Source organism: Crinia signifera, chromosome 4, assembly GCF_055691185.1.
Source record: "Crinia signifera chromosome 4, ASM5569118v1, whole genome shotgun sequence".
In the NCBI taxonomy this organism is placed as follows: Eukaryota; Metazoa; Chordata; class Amphibia; order Anura; family Myobatrachidae; genus Crinia; species Crinia signifera.
Genome location: NC_139220.1, coordinates 153584715 through 153600641, shown reverse-complemented (window position 1 = coordinate 153600641; position 15927 = coordinate 153584715). Strand labels below are relative to the sequence as shown.

Sequence of the window (15927 nt, the reverse complement as noted above, 5' to 3'; positions counted from 1 at the left end):
CTCTCCAGCTGTTGTGAAACTACAAGTCCCTGCGTACATTGCCAATGTTTTGCTAATGAGGGGGGACAGATGTATTAAGCCTGGAGAAGAGATAAAGTGAAAGGAGATAAAGCACCAGCCAATGAACTGAGGGGTAAATGTATGAAGAAGTGATAAAGTGCCTGGTACTTTATCACCGGCCAATCAGCTCCTAACTTTCGCTTTTTTAAACCCAGCCTGTAACTTAACAATCAGGAGCTGATTGGCCAGCTCCTCCCTTATCTACCTCTGTGTTTGAAAATGACAGTGGGGAGTTGATTGGTTGGTGCGTTATCTCTTTCCTCTTTATCTCCACTTTATCTCTTCACCAGGCTTAATACATCTGCCCCAGAGAATGCTAAAACTGTGGCAAGGCATGCTGGGATGTGTAGTGTCCCAACAGCTGAAGAGCCATAGGTTGGCCAGGCCTGTAGTAGAAAGTGCACAACAGTGTGCCATTTGTTTAGAATCTGCATTGGACATTAGTGTAAGGTAATCAGGCACACACTTCCAATCTGTCACTGACATGGAAGAGGAGGAGCAGCAGCCAGATAGCAGCATCTTCCCCACCTTCTTATTGTCGATGAGAGATGGTGGTGTGTCATTTCCCACCATGCTGCGCTTGCCAATAATGACACTGAGGGCCAGATGTATCAAGCTTAAAAAAGTTATAAAATGGAGAGTAATAAACATCCAGCCAATCATCTCCTAACTACCATATTACAGTCTGGGGTACTTGTGTATTTTGGCGGCGCCCGATTTGTGCATCGTACGATGAACGTATCGCATCGCATGCCATGTACCCGATGGCATGCGATGCGACGCGATTTTGACCCCCTATACGATGAAAAATCGTATAAGCACCCTAAAGGGTGCTTTTGAGCACCCTAATGGGTGCTTAGAATGTTAAATGCACCCCCATGCCACCCCCCCACTATAAATGTGAACCCGAAGCGTGGCGAGCGCAGCGGTACGCGTCCTACGACCTTTTCATACCCCCACTATCCACGTCGGCGTGGAGTTGAGAATATATTAGTGTGGCGAGCGCAGCGAGCCACCGACCCCTAAGCGTGGCGAGCCCCGCGAGGGGACGCGGATACCTTCACAGGTAAACGCATCCCTTTGCGGGCTTCACAGGTATCCGCGTCCCCTCGCGGGGCACGCTGCGCTCGCCACGCTTCGGGCTCGGTGGCTCGCTGCACTTGCCACACTAATCTATTCTCAACTCCAAGCCGACGTGGATAGTGGGGGTATGAAAAGGTCGTAGGACGCGTACCGCCGCCCCATGCGTTATGGTATGCGATGCGATGGGCGCCGCCAAAATACACAAGTACCCAGTCTGGGTTTGAAAAATGACAAGTAGGAGCTAATTGGCTTGTTTATCACTATCTATTTTATCACTTTTGAAGCTTGATACATCTGGCCCATATGACATCTCATTCATTGGTTTACATTGTAATCAGTAGAAATTATCTGTCTGGTTGTTCAGTGAAGCAAACCATTAAAAGTTTGAGAGTAATTTAATGGATTAATGTTTCAACTACAATATAAGGTTTATTCCAATTCATGCATATGTACTAATATAGTTGCACAATTTTATTAAAGCTGCTAATATTCAGATTTTTTTTTTTATCAGGTTGAACAGTACCACAATGTGATCTTTCAAGGACCAGAAGGAAGTCTGCAAGAATATATAGTGGAGCAGTTGTCATTGTACATCAAGGTATCACAGCAATTATTTGGTGTACAGCAGTGGTGTCAAACGCATGGCCCTCCAGCTGTTTTGGAACTGCACGTCCCAGCATGCTCTGCCACAGTTTTAGCAATCCATTATATAAAATCTGTGGCAGAGTATGCTGGGATGTGTAGTTCCACAACAGCTGGAGGGCCATGAGTTTGACACCACTGTTGTACAGCATACACGAGTTTTGCTACAGAGGGGTAGATGAGTGAGGCAGTGATAATGTGCCTGGTACTTTGGGCCTTATTCTAGTTCACTCTTTCTGACAAAATCCTTCTTAGATGGACAAAACCATGTGCACTGCAGGGGGGGGGGGGCAGATGTAAAATGTGCAGAGAGAATTAGATTTGGGTGAGTTATTTTGTTTTTGTGCAGGGTAAATACTGGCTGCTTTATTTTTACACTGCAATATTGATCTCACTTTGAAGTAAAACCCCACCCAAATCTAACTCTCTCTACACAAGTAACATCTGCCCCACCCGCAGTGCACATGGTTTTGTCCATCTAAGAAGGATTTTGTCAGAAAGAGTGAACTAGAATTGAGGCCCTTTATCACTGGCCAATCAGCTCACTGGCCAATCAGTTCCTTTTTAAACCTAGCCTGTAACTTAACAGTCAGGAGCTGATTGACCGGTTATACAGTACGAGGCACTTTATCACTTATTCTCCCTTATCACTGCTTCCTAGATCTACTCCTCTGTATACTAAGTATGTTGTTTTTCATAACAGCACAAAGAAGAAGCGACTGGCTTTAGTTGTGATCTAGTTAAGGTTGAAGTAGATTCTGAACTATCCAGAGAGCAACTTGTTGACATTTTAATTAATTCAGGTAAGTCTGGGGATTTTCCGTTTCCCTGCATTAGCCATTAATGGCAATTGACTTAGAATTCTACAAGGACAATGCATGTTCTATTCTAATCCTAATCAATTGTAATATCTAATGAAAGATAATAAATTAACACGAGTTCCAACAAGCCATCCTGTATGATGAACCCAACTCGTGCAATGGATGATTTTAAATATACATAAGCATTTTCCAGATATACAGCCATGCTTGGCTGTCCCCAGGAACGCTTAAACACAAACGTGCAAAATACTGTGATCATGTGTGTATCACTGTATTACTCATGAACTGACCAAAGCATACCACCACTGCCATCAATATATGTTGTACATAGTTTTCCAACATTAGATATTGTCTCAGTATACAATGGTTGAATACAACTCAACTTGAACTCTTTTTTTTTTTTTCTTTTCCCTTTTATAATAGATCTCTCATAACAACATACAACCATATATATAGGTTGTTTATACATTGTCAAGATAAATACTGTAAAAAATCTGCTTTTCTTTCCAGGCTGTCTGATTCCAGTTACTGAACCACCTCCATCTAAAAAGAAAACCATTATAGTTCTGGAAAAATTGGAGAAGGTGTCCTTATTGGAACTGCTTGGAGATCTGATGTCACCCTTAGAGAATCGTGGCTCTGAAAATCCATTTCATGTTCAGCGAGGTGGAGATATATGAATTGCTAAATATTTCTGAAATCCAAATTAAACCATTTCTCAATGCTTATTCTCAAGTATTGTACTTGTCGTTATGACATTTTTTTATTGTTTCCATAGCAAGTGGTGTGTCATATGCCTACTACTTCCATGAAGATTGCTTTTTGATGGGGACTGTGGCAAGGTCTCGCCTGCAAGGGCCGGAATTATTGGTTCAGCAGCACTTCCGCTGGGTGCAACTGAGGTGGAACGGAGAACCAATGCACACTTTACTCCAGAAAGTTTTGAAACGGAGAGTTGTGCACAAGGTATGACCTAAATCAATTGAAATAGAACTATAATTATTTAACAGTCCATCAAAATGACAGACACCAGGGATGGATTATAAGGTGTGTGTGTGTGGGGTGGGGGGGGGGAGGGGGGGGGGGGGGGCTGGTGATCTCAAACAGGAGCTTTTGGGTTTCTGGAAGTCCTGCTGGGGGCAGTCATGCTGTATGTGTGTGTATGTGTAGTGGGGGGCCGCATCACTGTATACAACATTTTATAATTGGATCTAATTTGAAATAATATAGGATAAATACTTGCATGGCCATCTCTACAGCATGACGTTCAGAAATAGAAATGTTCCAAACTGCTACTTTATTCTCGATAAAGCAGCAGCAACATTGCTCTCATTTCATTGTATCCTTCCAGAATGATTGGATGTTGGAGAGAAATGTCATGATCAATGTGCAGCATCAGCAGGCTCAGAATACAGAACTATTGATTGTCACCAACTGTACTCATTAGACAAATCAGCAATTTGCTGGCATGTGTTTTACAGTCGCATTGTGAACATTAACAATATGAAGCCTTCTAGGGATAAATATTTATCTAATCCGTGTTCGGTTTAACTTTTGTCTGAAAAATTAATATCCAAACATGCTAAAGTGGTATACAATGACATCATTTACTTTGCTTGTGCTTCCCTTTGGAGGAAGTGAAATGATCCTCTTTTTTAGGAGAAGGCAATGTTTTCTATTTGGATGGCAGGCGTTCAACAATGCAAGCCAAACAAATATGTTCTTCCTTTTTTGATTCAAGTTTTCTAAGGTTAGCGTAGTGATTTCTAGTCCCGATATAGAAATACTCTATGCTTCAAAATGTTGTATGGTTATTCAGCTGTGAGCAGGGTTAACAAGGTTTCACTCGGGGGGTCAGGGAACTTTTTACCTTTTACCCCAAAATATATTTAGATATGCCGATGTTACCCCCTTGATTTGAATGAAAGGAAATCATATAATTGTAATACACATTGTACCCCAAGTAATTGATGAGCTATCCAGCTAGTACGGTACACAGCCTGGCAGCAACTTTGATGATGATGATTACCATGTATGGCTGTGTGTGGGTGGTACAAATTTTGTATCACACAAAGCCATACATGGTAATCCTCATCAATGGCTGCCAGGCTGTGTGTGGTATAGCAGTTGATAATGACATCCACGCAACTTTTAGTGTCAATATTTCAATATGGTACAGTGACAGTCTGTGCACATTTTTTCCCTAGACTAGAGATGGGTATACCTTTTACAGGAGTCTATAACCAGGCAAGGAAACTCAGCGCTGCAGCGGCAGTACAGACTATGCTACTGACTACAGATGGTGCAGCAACTAGTCGCCTCTGCCGAGGAAGCGGGCAGACTTGGAGGCAGGGCCCGGGTCTTCATGCAGGGAAGCGAGTTATACACAAGGGCCTGACGCATTGCACTGTGTCAGGTCCTTATTATACTCTACAGTACTGTAACACACACAACCATACATGCATATAGAATCTTTATATAGATTCTATATGCAATTAAATTAGATTCCTGGAGGTAATGGGCGGTCGCGCTGCCGAGACAAAGCTGGGCATGCATTTAGATTCATGTGAATGCCCGGATGTGTTTCGGCAGCAGGACCATCCATTAACCCCAGGAATTAAATTTTTACCCCATTTGGGGTAATTTACCCCTGTTCTCTGAACACTGTGCTAAAGAAACAATCTTTCTGAGTAGACTTACATTAAGAATATATTCATATTTTGGTACCAATTCCAGTTTATTGATCAATGGTCTCCAGAAGCTAGGTTAACTTTAAAGTAGAAATCAGGCATAAATGGTTGATATTCACTAACATAATATATATCTAGTCACCCCCCAAAAAATGCGTTTCTCCCAAACACACAGGTTTAGTGAAGCCTGTGTGTTTTCACTCAAAAACAGATCTGCGGTCGGTATTTGGTATTACCTGCCTGAGGCAGGTGAAACATCCTCAATACCAGCAGCTTATAGGGGGGCTAGTTGGGTACCCCCGGCAAATCAATTACCCATAGTCAATGGTTGCAGGTGATTGTATACCTCCTCTTGGTCTCATTGTTTGGCCATACAATTTTTCAATGTCTTATTTATATATATATATATATATATATATATATATATATATATATATATATATATATATATATACATACATACATACATACATACATACATACATACATACATACATACATACATGTTGAGTATCTCTTATCCGAAATGCTCGGGACCAGGAGAATTTTGGATAACGGATTACTCCGTATTTTGGAATATTTTAATATTTCAGTGATGTATCTTGCAATTACGTTGTATAAACACATCAACCACATGAAATACACACAAATATATTTTATTTGTTCAAAAAACAAGGTTTCAAAACATGAAACAAAATTTGTGTACTAGATCAGATACTGAATTTTAATGCCAAGCAATAATTTTCTTGAACATATATAGTGCCAGTTATATATCATGTCCTCAGTAGGGCTGTTACATGTGTCACAAATAAGTTTTTAGCCCCCCAATTTTTTTTTTCACTTTCTGGAATGTCTGGTTTTCAGAATAATTCGGATAACGGATATTCGGATACTGGATACTCAACCTGTATATATAATTTTATTTTAGCTAATGAAGTTGAAATGAAACCTATTATATGTGTCCATTATACTAAACCGATCATAAAATGTTACTAAAAGTACGCAGAAGTTCCTAGAATTTGAAAACTATTATTGAAAAATATAGGGCAGTACGGATGGTGTAAAGGCTAGTACACTGCTTTACAGCACTGAAGTCATAGGTGCGGTACCCACCATGACCGTAACTGTGTGGAGTTTGTATATTCAAGTTATTTGGCATCTAAAATTCTTTCTCAGTTAATTCCTTTTTACTTAGGGAGTTGTTTATGAGAACAGTCAAATGGGAAGACATCTTTGTGGTTTCCTTTAAAGACCAGATGCCTGATTATCAACAGTTTTGTCTGCTGAATTTAAAATTGCAATACCAATAAATGCAAAACCAGCATAATTTGCATTTATTACTAATGTTGTTGTAAATCTAGCAGTTAGAAAATCCTGCTGCTCTGTAAATATAGCCCCAGGAGCTACTGGTGGTGATGAGTCTACAATAAATGTAGACTCATCTATTGAAAGGATGAGGGATGAACATATTCAGAGATCTGTCTGATTTCTGTTGCATCTCTAAAACTAGGTGTACTGTACATAGGGCTCTTAAAAAAGGAACTCTTATATTGATGGCTGTTTTTCATATGGTTTATGGAAGTGCAGTCACATGGATGCTACAACTTCGAATACAGCAAAAATTTGCATTATTTTTAGCACGCAATGTTGCCTCATTTGCTCACATCTGATTACGGCCCTTAATATACACAACTTAAGTATTCTTCCAGATCCATTTGCACATTCAAAAAAATATTGACTGCTCATTTCTAATCTTTCTTTTTAGTTCAAGGGAAAACTTCCTCCACCCAGTGACCCAGTGTGTAAAGGTGTTGACTGGATATGTGCTGTCTGGCACCAGCTGAACTCCTGCTTGTCTCGCCTAGGCACACCAGATGCACTTATTGGACCACAGCCATTTATGTCTTGTCCATTAGTGCCTGGAAATGCACAAATAATGGTGAAGTAAGTACATTTTCTTCCTGTGGTATACTTATACTTAAGTTAGTAATAGTATTTTCAAAAATAAGTACTCTGAAGAGAAATGAAATAAATAAATGAAATACCAAGGGTAGCAACAGTCGCTTGGCTCTGCTTTCTATCATTTCATTGGTTGAAGCAGCATCAATAGAAGCACATTCACTATTTGATGGCCTTTAAACTTTGTCACGTTAGGTTGCCTAGTGGTTTTTCTGGCCCTGGGTATAAGTGATTGTTTCATTCACCATGTATGACTTAATATATATTTGTATTTTAAAGGTGGATGTCAAAATTGTGGAATGCGGTAATTGTTCCAAAAGTGCAAGAAGCAATCCTTTCCATTGCCACAATAAAAAGGTCCTCTCTTCTTGGACATGTCACAGCCACAAAAACTCCAATTCATGGTCAACAGGCGATTGTGAAAGCCGCTCTCAGTATCCTGCTGAATAAAGCCATTCTACACGGCTGTCATATTCCCAAGAGTGGTAAGTGCTAGCTCTAACACCAGTATTCTGCACACAGGAGGACACCATGGTCATTTTGTGTCAACACACATTTCCTCTACCTCCCCATGGCAGCATACTTCTGGGTTACGCCCTCTTGGGTAGATATCTGGAAAGGAACACAAAAAACAGACACTGCCCCTATATAAGGACCTCCTCCCCTGGGCTCTGTGTCTTTTTTTCCTTTCCGGGTAGATGTATGGGCTTACCCTGTGAAGAGGCTGTAGAGCTGGCTCCCCTGCCGAGTGCAGTAAGGGGTAGTGGCATAATAGGACTCCCGCTGTCAAGGGCAGTTGGGCCGTCCGTCTGCTGGAGTACCCCGCCGCCGGGAGCGGTTGCGGGTAATGGCGCCGGTATCTGCACAAACAGGCGCCATGGAAACGGAGCGGGCGCACTAGCGTGACGCGGCGCGTGGTGACGCAAGGCGTCACGCGTGGTATTAGTAAGAGACGCCGGGCCGGCGTCTGAGGTCATCAGAAGGCGTCTCAAAGCGTTTGTGGAAGGAGATACCGGCGGCCGTGTGAGTGTGGAAGCGGCGTCTGTCACGGAGGTGCAGGCCAGTGGAAGTTTTCCCGATACCAGCAGACTGGGGTAAGGTCCCGTTAAGCAGCGGCGCTGCTGGGACTTGGCTATATTATTTTTTCGCCTAAATAGAGATCATATGTTGTTACAGTGAGTCTCTGGTGCTAGAGGTTAACATGGAGGATGAAAAAAAGCAGCCGATTAAGCCAGGGTAAGCAGGATTAAAGATGCAGTTTTTTGCTTAGTACAAAGTTTTTTTATATATGCTTGAATATGGGTTTCTTTTGCTAGGTCTGAAACTGGCAAAGAAAAAAGCGAGGTTAAAACTAAACACAAGCGGAAATGTTCATCTTGTGACAAAGTACTGCCTGATAAATGCTCAGGTTCAGTGTGCAGCAAATGTAGAGGTTCGCTGCAAATGGGATCTATCCAGATCACAGACTTAGTGAAGTTGCTCAAGACTGAGCTGGCAGACACCTTTATGTCTAAAGAAGATTTTGCCAAATCATCAGGGAAGAGGCCTAGAGCTGTACTTTCTGACTCGGAGGGTTCAGAGCCAGGTCCCTCAGGGAAGGCAGAGGAAGAGATGGAGGAAGGCGAAGTCTTCCAAGAAAAAGGAGTGGATTTTAACCCAGACTTACTAGAAAACCTGCTCTGTTTAGTCCATAAGTCTCTCAATATAGAAGACCCTCAGGAGGAGGGCAAGCTTCAGGACCTCCTATTTAAGGACAAAAAGAAAAAAACTAAACAATTCCCATTGTCTAAGAAGCTACAGGAAGTAGTGGAAGAGGAATGGGGGCATCCCGATAAAAAGGTGGCGGTGCCTTTAAGAGTATCCAAAATGTACCCTTTTGACCACAAGCAGGTTAAAAAGTGGGATGAGGCACCTAAAGTGGATGCGGCAATAGCACGCATCTCAAGGAAAACTACGCTCCCATTAGAGGATGCGAATATATTTAAGGACTCAATGGAGAGAAAAATTGAAATGAGTCTGAGGAAGCAGCACACGACGATAGGGGCTTCAATGAAAGCCTCATCGGCGGCAGCAGTGACTACTAGAGTTTTAAGGTCATGGTGCCAAGACCTGGAGTCCGACATGCTGGACGGCATTAAAAGATCAGAGTTACTGAAGGTGGTGCAAAACATACAGGTGGCTGTTGAGTTTTTGTGTGATGCCTCACTTGATATGGTGCGCTTGGCGGCCAGATCCAACGCTACAACGGCAGTTATAAGAAGGGCCTTGTGGCTAAAGCCTTGGGCGGCGGACAGTCAGTCCAAAAATAAGTTAATCTCATTGCCTTTCCAGGGAAGTTACTTGTTTGGGCAACAGTTGGATGAGATTATTACGAAAGTGTCAGGGGGTAAGTCGGTATGGCTACCCCAGGATAAGGCCGCAAGAAGGGGGTCATTTAATAAATCATCCCGGTACCAGTCCACGGACTTCAGGAAAGCAAAAACGTATAGGCCAGGCAGAGGTTTTCGCAGGCCTTGGCTCGGTAACAGAAATAATTTTCGTGGCCAAAGAGGTAGAGATGGCAGGTTTGCCTTCAGGCAAAACCAGCAATGACGCCAGAGACAAAGTGGGCGGCAGGCTGATGCAATACCAAGAAGCCTGGCATCAGTCAGTACAGGACAAATGGGTGCTGGAGGTAATTACCTCAGAGCAACAAAATAGAATTTGTTACAGTACCAGGAAACTGGATGGAAGTGCCACCTATTCCCAGCAATCTGGAAGAAAGGGCGGCCTTGTTCAGCAGCCTACAAACCATGATAGAGCAAGGAGTAGTCATAAGAGTTCCCAAACAAGACGAAGATCTGGGGTGGTTCTCAAGATTCTTCGTTGTGGAAAAACCTTCAGGGGATTCAGAACTATTCTAGATCTAAGGAGACTAAATACCTACGTTCAGGTGAAGCGATTCAGAATGGAGTCAATAAGATCCATTGTGCCAGATATCGAAAGAGGGATGTTTTTGACTACCATCGATTTAAAGGACGCATATTTACATGTTCCAATAGTTTTAGGACATCAAAAGTTCCTCAGATTTCGCCTAAAACAGATCACATACCAGTTCACATCGCTGCCGTTCGGCCTGTCAACATCCCCGAGAACCTTTACAAAAATTCTAGTGGTACTGGTGGCCAACCTAAGGGTGTTAGGCGTCTCAATCTGGCCATACCTGGACGACCTCTTAATTGCAGCAGAGAAATGGCAGAGGCACATACAAGGGTAGTGCAGGACTACCTAAGACAACATGGATGGTTAATCAACCTCGAAAAAAGTCAGTTAGTGCCGACGCAAGAGGTAAAATACCTGGGGGTCATTTTAGACACGAAAGAGATGACTATAAAACTAACAAAGGACAGACGCTTAAAACTTTTACAAGAGGTAAGAGGAATGTTGAAGAAAAAGGCGGTGTACTCAGAAGACTGCATGAGGGTACTTGGCCTCATGTCGGCCTCATTGGACACGGCCAGGTGGGCCAGATTTCACATCAGATCACTGCAGAATTGCTTCTTGAGACAGTGGAACGGGGATGCAAAGGACCGAAGGCAGAGAATATATCTGTCAAAAGGAGCAGTAGAAGATCTGCTTTGGTGGTCAAAAATGCACAGGTTGACCAAAGGAAAGTCTTTCGCGACCGGACCACAGGTGATGGTGCTGACAGACGCCAGCGAGACAGGATGGGGCGCTGTGTGCGAAGAACAGTCGATACAAGGAGAATTGGACCAGGCTATGAGCCGGGAACATTCAAACGTAAGAGAAATGTGGGCGGTGTTCTTGGTATGTCAAGAATTTCAGGAACCAGTAAGAGGCAAGGATCTGATAATAAGATCAGACAACCAGTCAGTGGTCATGTACCTAAACAAACAAGGGGGTACAAGGAGCCGGAAGCTGATGTCGGAAGTGGCGCTTATCCTGAAATGGGCAGAACGTCATGTCAGAAACATCTCCGCAGTATTTGTGGCAGGAAAAGAAAATGTCAGGGCAGATGCTCTGAGCAGGCACAGGCTAACCCCAGGAGAGTGGGAGTTGTCAACAGCAGTGTTCGCACAACTAACACAGAAATGGGGTGTGCCAGAAGTGGACCTGATGGCGACGGCGAGCAACGCGAAGGTTCCGAGGTTCATTTCCAGACACTGGGAACCGACAGCATGGCAGACGGACGCACTCACTGCAGAGTGGAGAGTGGAGTTAGCATATGCTTTTCCCCCGTTCACAATTATCCACAGGTTCCTGAACAAAGTGCAGAGAGAAACTGCCACGGTAATAGCGGTCCTGCCATATTGGCCGAGGAGACCTTGGTTTGCCAAGTTAGTAAGGATGTCGATAGGAGGGCCATGGGTCCTACCCGATCACGAGGATCTCCTGTGGCAGGGTCGGTATCATCAACGGCAACCAGCAAGTTGGAGCCTGGCGGCCTGGTTACTGAGACCAGGACGTTAAAAGGAAAAGGGTTTTCTCAGAAGGTAGTGGATACACTACGGAAGGCAAGAAAGATGTCGACGTCAGCAACTTATTATAGAATATGGGGCAAATATGTGTTCTTCTGTAAAGAAAATAACAAAAACCCCAGATTAATCCCGACCATTCTAGACTTTCTGCAAGCAGGGTTGGAAAAGAAGCTGGCGGCGAATTCTTTGAAAGTGCAAATTTCGGCCATTGGGGCAATGTTGGACATCAAGATTGCGGACAATAAGTACATTCAGAGGTTCGTTCAAGCGATCAAGAAGATTAGACCAACTTTCCACAACCCCATGGCCCCATGGGACCTCAATTTGGTTCTTAACGTACTGACAGAGACTCCGTTCGAACCAATAGAAGAGATATCGCTCAACTATCTCACTATAAAAGTGGTCTGCCTTGTAGCTATTACGTCAGCAAGGAGGGTATCCGAACTCCAGGCCCTGTGGGTACAAGAACCGTTTCTAAATTTCTTCAAAGATAGGGCAGTGCTGAGAACAAACCCTACCTTTTTACCAAAAGTAGTTTCCAGTTTCCATCTCAACCAAGAAAGAATCCTTCCTTCTTTCTGTGCGGATCCTAAAAATGCTAAGGAAGAAAGGTTACATAATCTAGATGTGACTAGAGCCTTAAAAGCATATATAAGAAGAGTACAGCCTTTCAGAAAGTCAAAAAGGTTGTTCGTGCTGATGGAAGGCAGGAATAAGGTGCTGGGAGCTACAAAAACCACCATTTCTAGGTGGATAAAGACATGTATCAGGAAAGCATACAAGATTAGGAAATTGGAAGTTCCTGTGGGGCTTAAAGCCCACTCGACCAGGTCCTTGGCGGCATCCTGGGCTGAAAGGGAATCCACGTCAATAGAAGAAGTACGCAGAGCAGCATGCTGGTCATCTGCACACACGTTTACCAAGCACTACAGGGTAGACGTTACAGCATCCCAAGATGCTAGCATGGGGCGCAAAATATTGAGTGCAGTAGTATGACGATAGAATGTACAGACTACGGACGGAGATGGAGAAGTAACCGTATCCTTTTTTCTTTTCATTATGATAATGGATTGTCCCACCCAGTGAAATAAAACTGCTTGGGTATACCCAGAAGTATGCTGCCATGGGGAGGTAGAGGAAAGTACAGATTAGTACCTGTTAATAGGCTTTCCTCTACTCCACCATGGCAGCCGTTTTCCCGTACCCGTTTAGTTGTTATATGTGTTGTGTATGGAGCTGGTTAATTTAAGACACAGAGCCCAGGGGAGGAGGTCCTTATATAGGGGCAGTGTCTGTTTTTTGTGTTCCTTTCCAGATATCTACCCAAGAGGGCGTAACCCAGAAGTATGCTGCCATGGTGGAGTAGAGGAAAGCCTATTAACAGGTACTAATCTGTACTTTTGCATTGTGTAATAAATTCTGGAGGTGATCTACAGCAACTTTAGTGATCTACAGCAACTTTAGTGATCTCATTGATAAAATGCTGGGGTCTCTTCTTTTATTATGACCTGTTTGTTTTACTGAAACTCAGACTTCCGTATTATTTCGGAAACGGTCATCTGTCAGACCACACTCCACTCCACCGACAGTCATTAGGTCGACCCCAGATGGTCAACAGGGTTAAAGGTCGACATGGGTCAAGGTCAACATGGGTTTAGGTCGACAGTCATTAGGTCGACATGAGTTTTTCACTGTTTTTTGAGCCGACAGGCGGTATTTCATGCCCTACCATCCACTAGGCCGTGGTGGGAGAATAAAATAGTGTGCCAAGCATAGCGAGGCACTGTGCCGGAAGCATTGCGTGCGATGCGAGGGGCTGCGGTGAAACTCCAACTGTGTCCATGTCGACTGTGTCGACATTCGGGTCAAAAAAAACAATGAAAAACTCATGTCGACCTAATGACTGTCGATCTAAACCCATGTTGACCTTGACCCATGTGGACCTGTAACCCTATCGACCTTGGGGCCAGTCGACCTAATGACTGTAGACCTAAGTCTGGTCTGACAGATGTACCGATTCCGTTTCTGGGCTCTTCTGCAGAAGAACAACTTTGTGCATGATTCTTCTTATAAAGCATTTGTTAAGGCTGGTCTATACCACCAATTAGTCAGTGGAAAATCATACCACGGTTTCTTCCTACAATCAACAAATGTACTGGTTGGTTAGATGGCCCCCTCAAAAAAAAATATCCCCTAGTGTGTAATGGGGCCTATACACAGGGAGATATGCAGAGTGTTCTGAGTGATGCTAGATTGCTCAGAAAGCTCAGCAAGATTGCTCAGCACACAGTCATGTACAGTACCAGCACTGTGTGCTGAGTGATCTGTCTGAGCCAGTGTTCTCCAGTGAGAACACTGGCCCTGACACCAGCAATTAATAGATTTATCACTAGGATATGGCCCCTACACATGGAGCGATGTAGGGGCATCTAGTGAGATCGCTTAGAAAATGCCCTGAAATCGCCATGTGTAGGGCCCATTTGTATACATGTGTTTAGGGTAGACTAGTTGGGCCAAACGGTGTCTAACACTCTCTCTTCAGTGTGACCATGTCTTTGCCTTTTACCTATTTTTATGTGTTGTCTCAATGTAATTATATGCATGTCGTGTGGATGTGTGTATGCATTTTAACTTGATGTGTTATTAAATGATTGTTATTGTCATTAAAGGGAAAGCCTGGTGAGTGCTCTTTATATATTTTTTTGTGTGTATGGTTGCTACTTTTTATCTGTCACATAATATCAGTGGCTGATTGACAACTGAAAGTGGCCCTGAAAACATTTCTGGAAGTGGCCTCACATGTGCGGCACCATACCAAATGTAGACAGAACCAACACCAAAATAGGCAGGATTAATACATCACTACATCTGGGTGAAAGCCATTGACAATCTACTGGCCCCCAGACCTTCAGCTTCTGCGACAAACCACAAACCTCTACATTTCACATATTGCCCCTCCTCCCCCACTGAGACCCCAAACCCTGCATCCAGCAAAAAACTCAATACCATAAGCCCCGAATATCACAAATCCCCCCCCCCCAACCCCCCCAGTGGAGCACAGTAAAACCCCACAAATTGTTAAACCTCCAGATAGCACACGCTCCTGTCCCTGTAACAGGTGTAACAATGTATATAGATGGTAACCTGCCATAGGTGAGTATTGCAGCATGAGGTACTCTGCTCTGTGAACAGGCAAAGGTTGCTTGTGTGGGAGACAGGAGAGGGACAGGGCCACATCTGAAAAAATGGGGAAAAGAGTCACTGTCTTGATATGTGGCCTCATAGGTGCTTTGGCCTTCCGGGATTCTTCCCTTAAAGGTCTATGGCCCATCCGCCCCTGCATAATATACAGTAGGAGTCAAAAGCATTTTGAGTGGTGCTGTTCTTTTCAGGTATCATTACCACACTTCAGCTTAAGTAACATCAATGTATTTTTCTTTGCTAAGGGGTATTTTACAGAGAAACGTTACCTTGCATTGTTACATAGGGCCTTATTCTAGTTCACTCTTTCTGACAAAATCCTTCTTAGATGGACAAAACCATGTGCACTGCAGGGGGTCAGATGTAACATGTGCAGAGAGAATTAGATTTGGGTGGGGTTTTACTTCAAAGTGAGATCTATATTGCAGTGTAAAAATAAAGCAGCCAGTATTTACCCTGCACAGAAACAAAATAACTCACCAAAATAACTTTGGTTGATGCTGCAGCCCAGGGTCTCATCTGTGCAAAGCATGCTGTTCCGGAACTAGACTGGCTTTTATAGATTTTTTTTGTCTAAGTCTAATCTGGACTTTTTTTCTTGAGGCTTATGGATGCTTTGTACCTTTATGGTGAATCCTCTGTATTTGTAAAGTATTTTCTTTACGGTAGACTTGGATAATGTTCAGCCTACCTCCGGCAGAATGTTCTTCTCATGGCTGGATGTTGTGGAGGGGGTTTTCTGTACCAAGGAGATGATCTTACTATCATTCACCACTCTCTTCTGTAGATGTTCAGTCCTGTATTGTTGCCATGCATGCCAGTGCCACACTCCAGATCTTTTGCTGACTAAATTGATAAAGAAATAACGAAGGAATACTCCAAATGTGCCCATGAAATAGCTTTTGAGGCAAATGTCTAATTTTGGTCCCTTAAATAAAGATGGTAACATATCAAAGATCTGTAATTTCTAAACTTTTCCTTCACTATGTATGA

The 15927-nt window shown here is 43.3% G+C and overlaps 1 protein-coding gene across 1 annotated transcript in view; it reads left to right on the top strand.

Moving 5' to 3' along the window:
* The window catches only part of CTTNBP2 (cortactin binding protein 2), a 109073-nt gene that overhangs the window by 81215 nt on the left and 11931 nt on the right, over positions 1 to 15927 (top strand). The window contains exons 13-18 of the mRNA XM_083182807.1: positions 1655 to 1741; positions 2489 to 2588; positions 3117 to 3272; positions 3385 to 3572; positions 7062 to 7240; positions 7535 to 7740. Coding sequence (XP_083038933.1) covers positions 1655 to 1741; positions 2489 to 2588; positions 3117 to 3272; positions 3385 to 3572; positions 7062 to 7240; positions 7535 to 7740 — 916 coding nt within the window. The remainder of the gene's footprint in view (positions 1 to 1654; positions 1742 to 2488; positions 2589 to 3116; positions 3273 to 3384; positions 3573 to 7061; positions 7241 to 7534; positions 7741 to 15927) is intronic.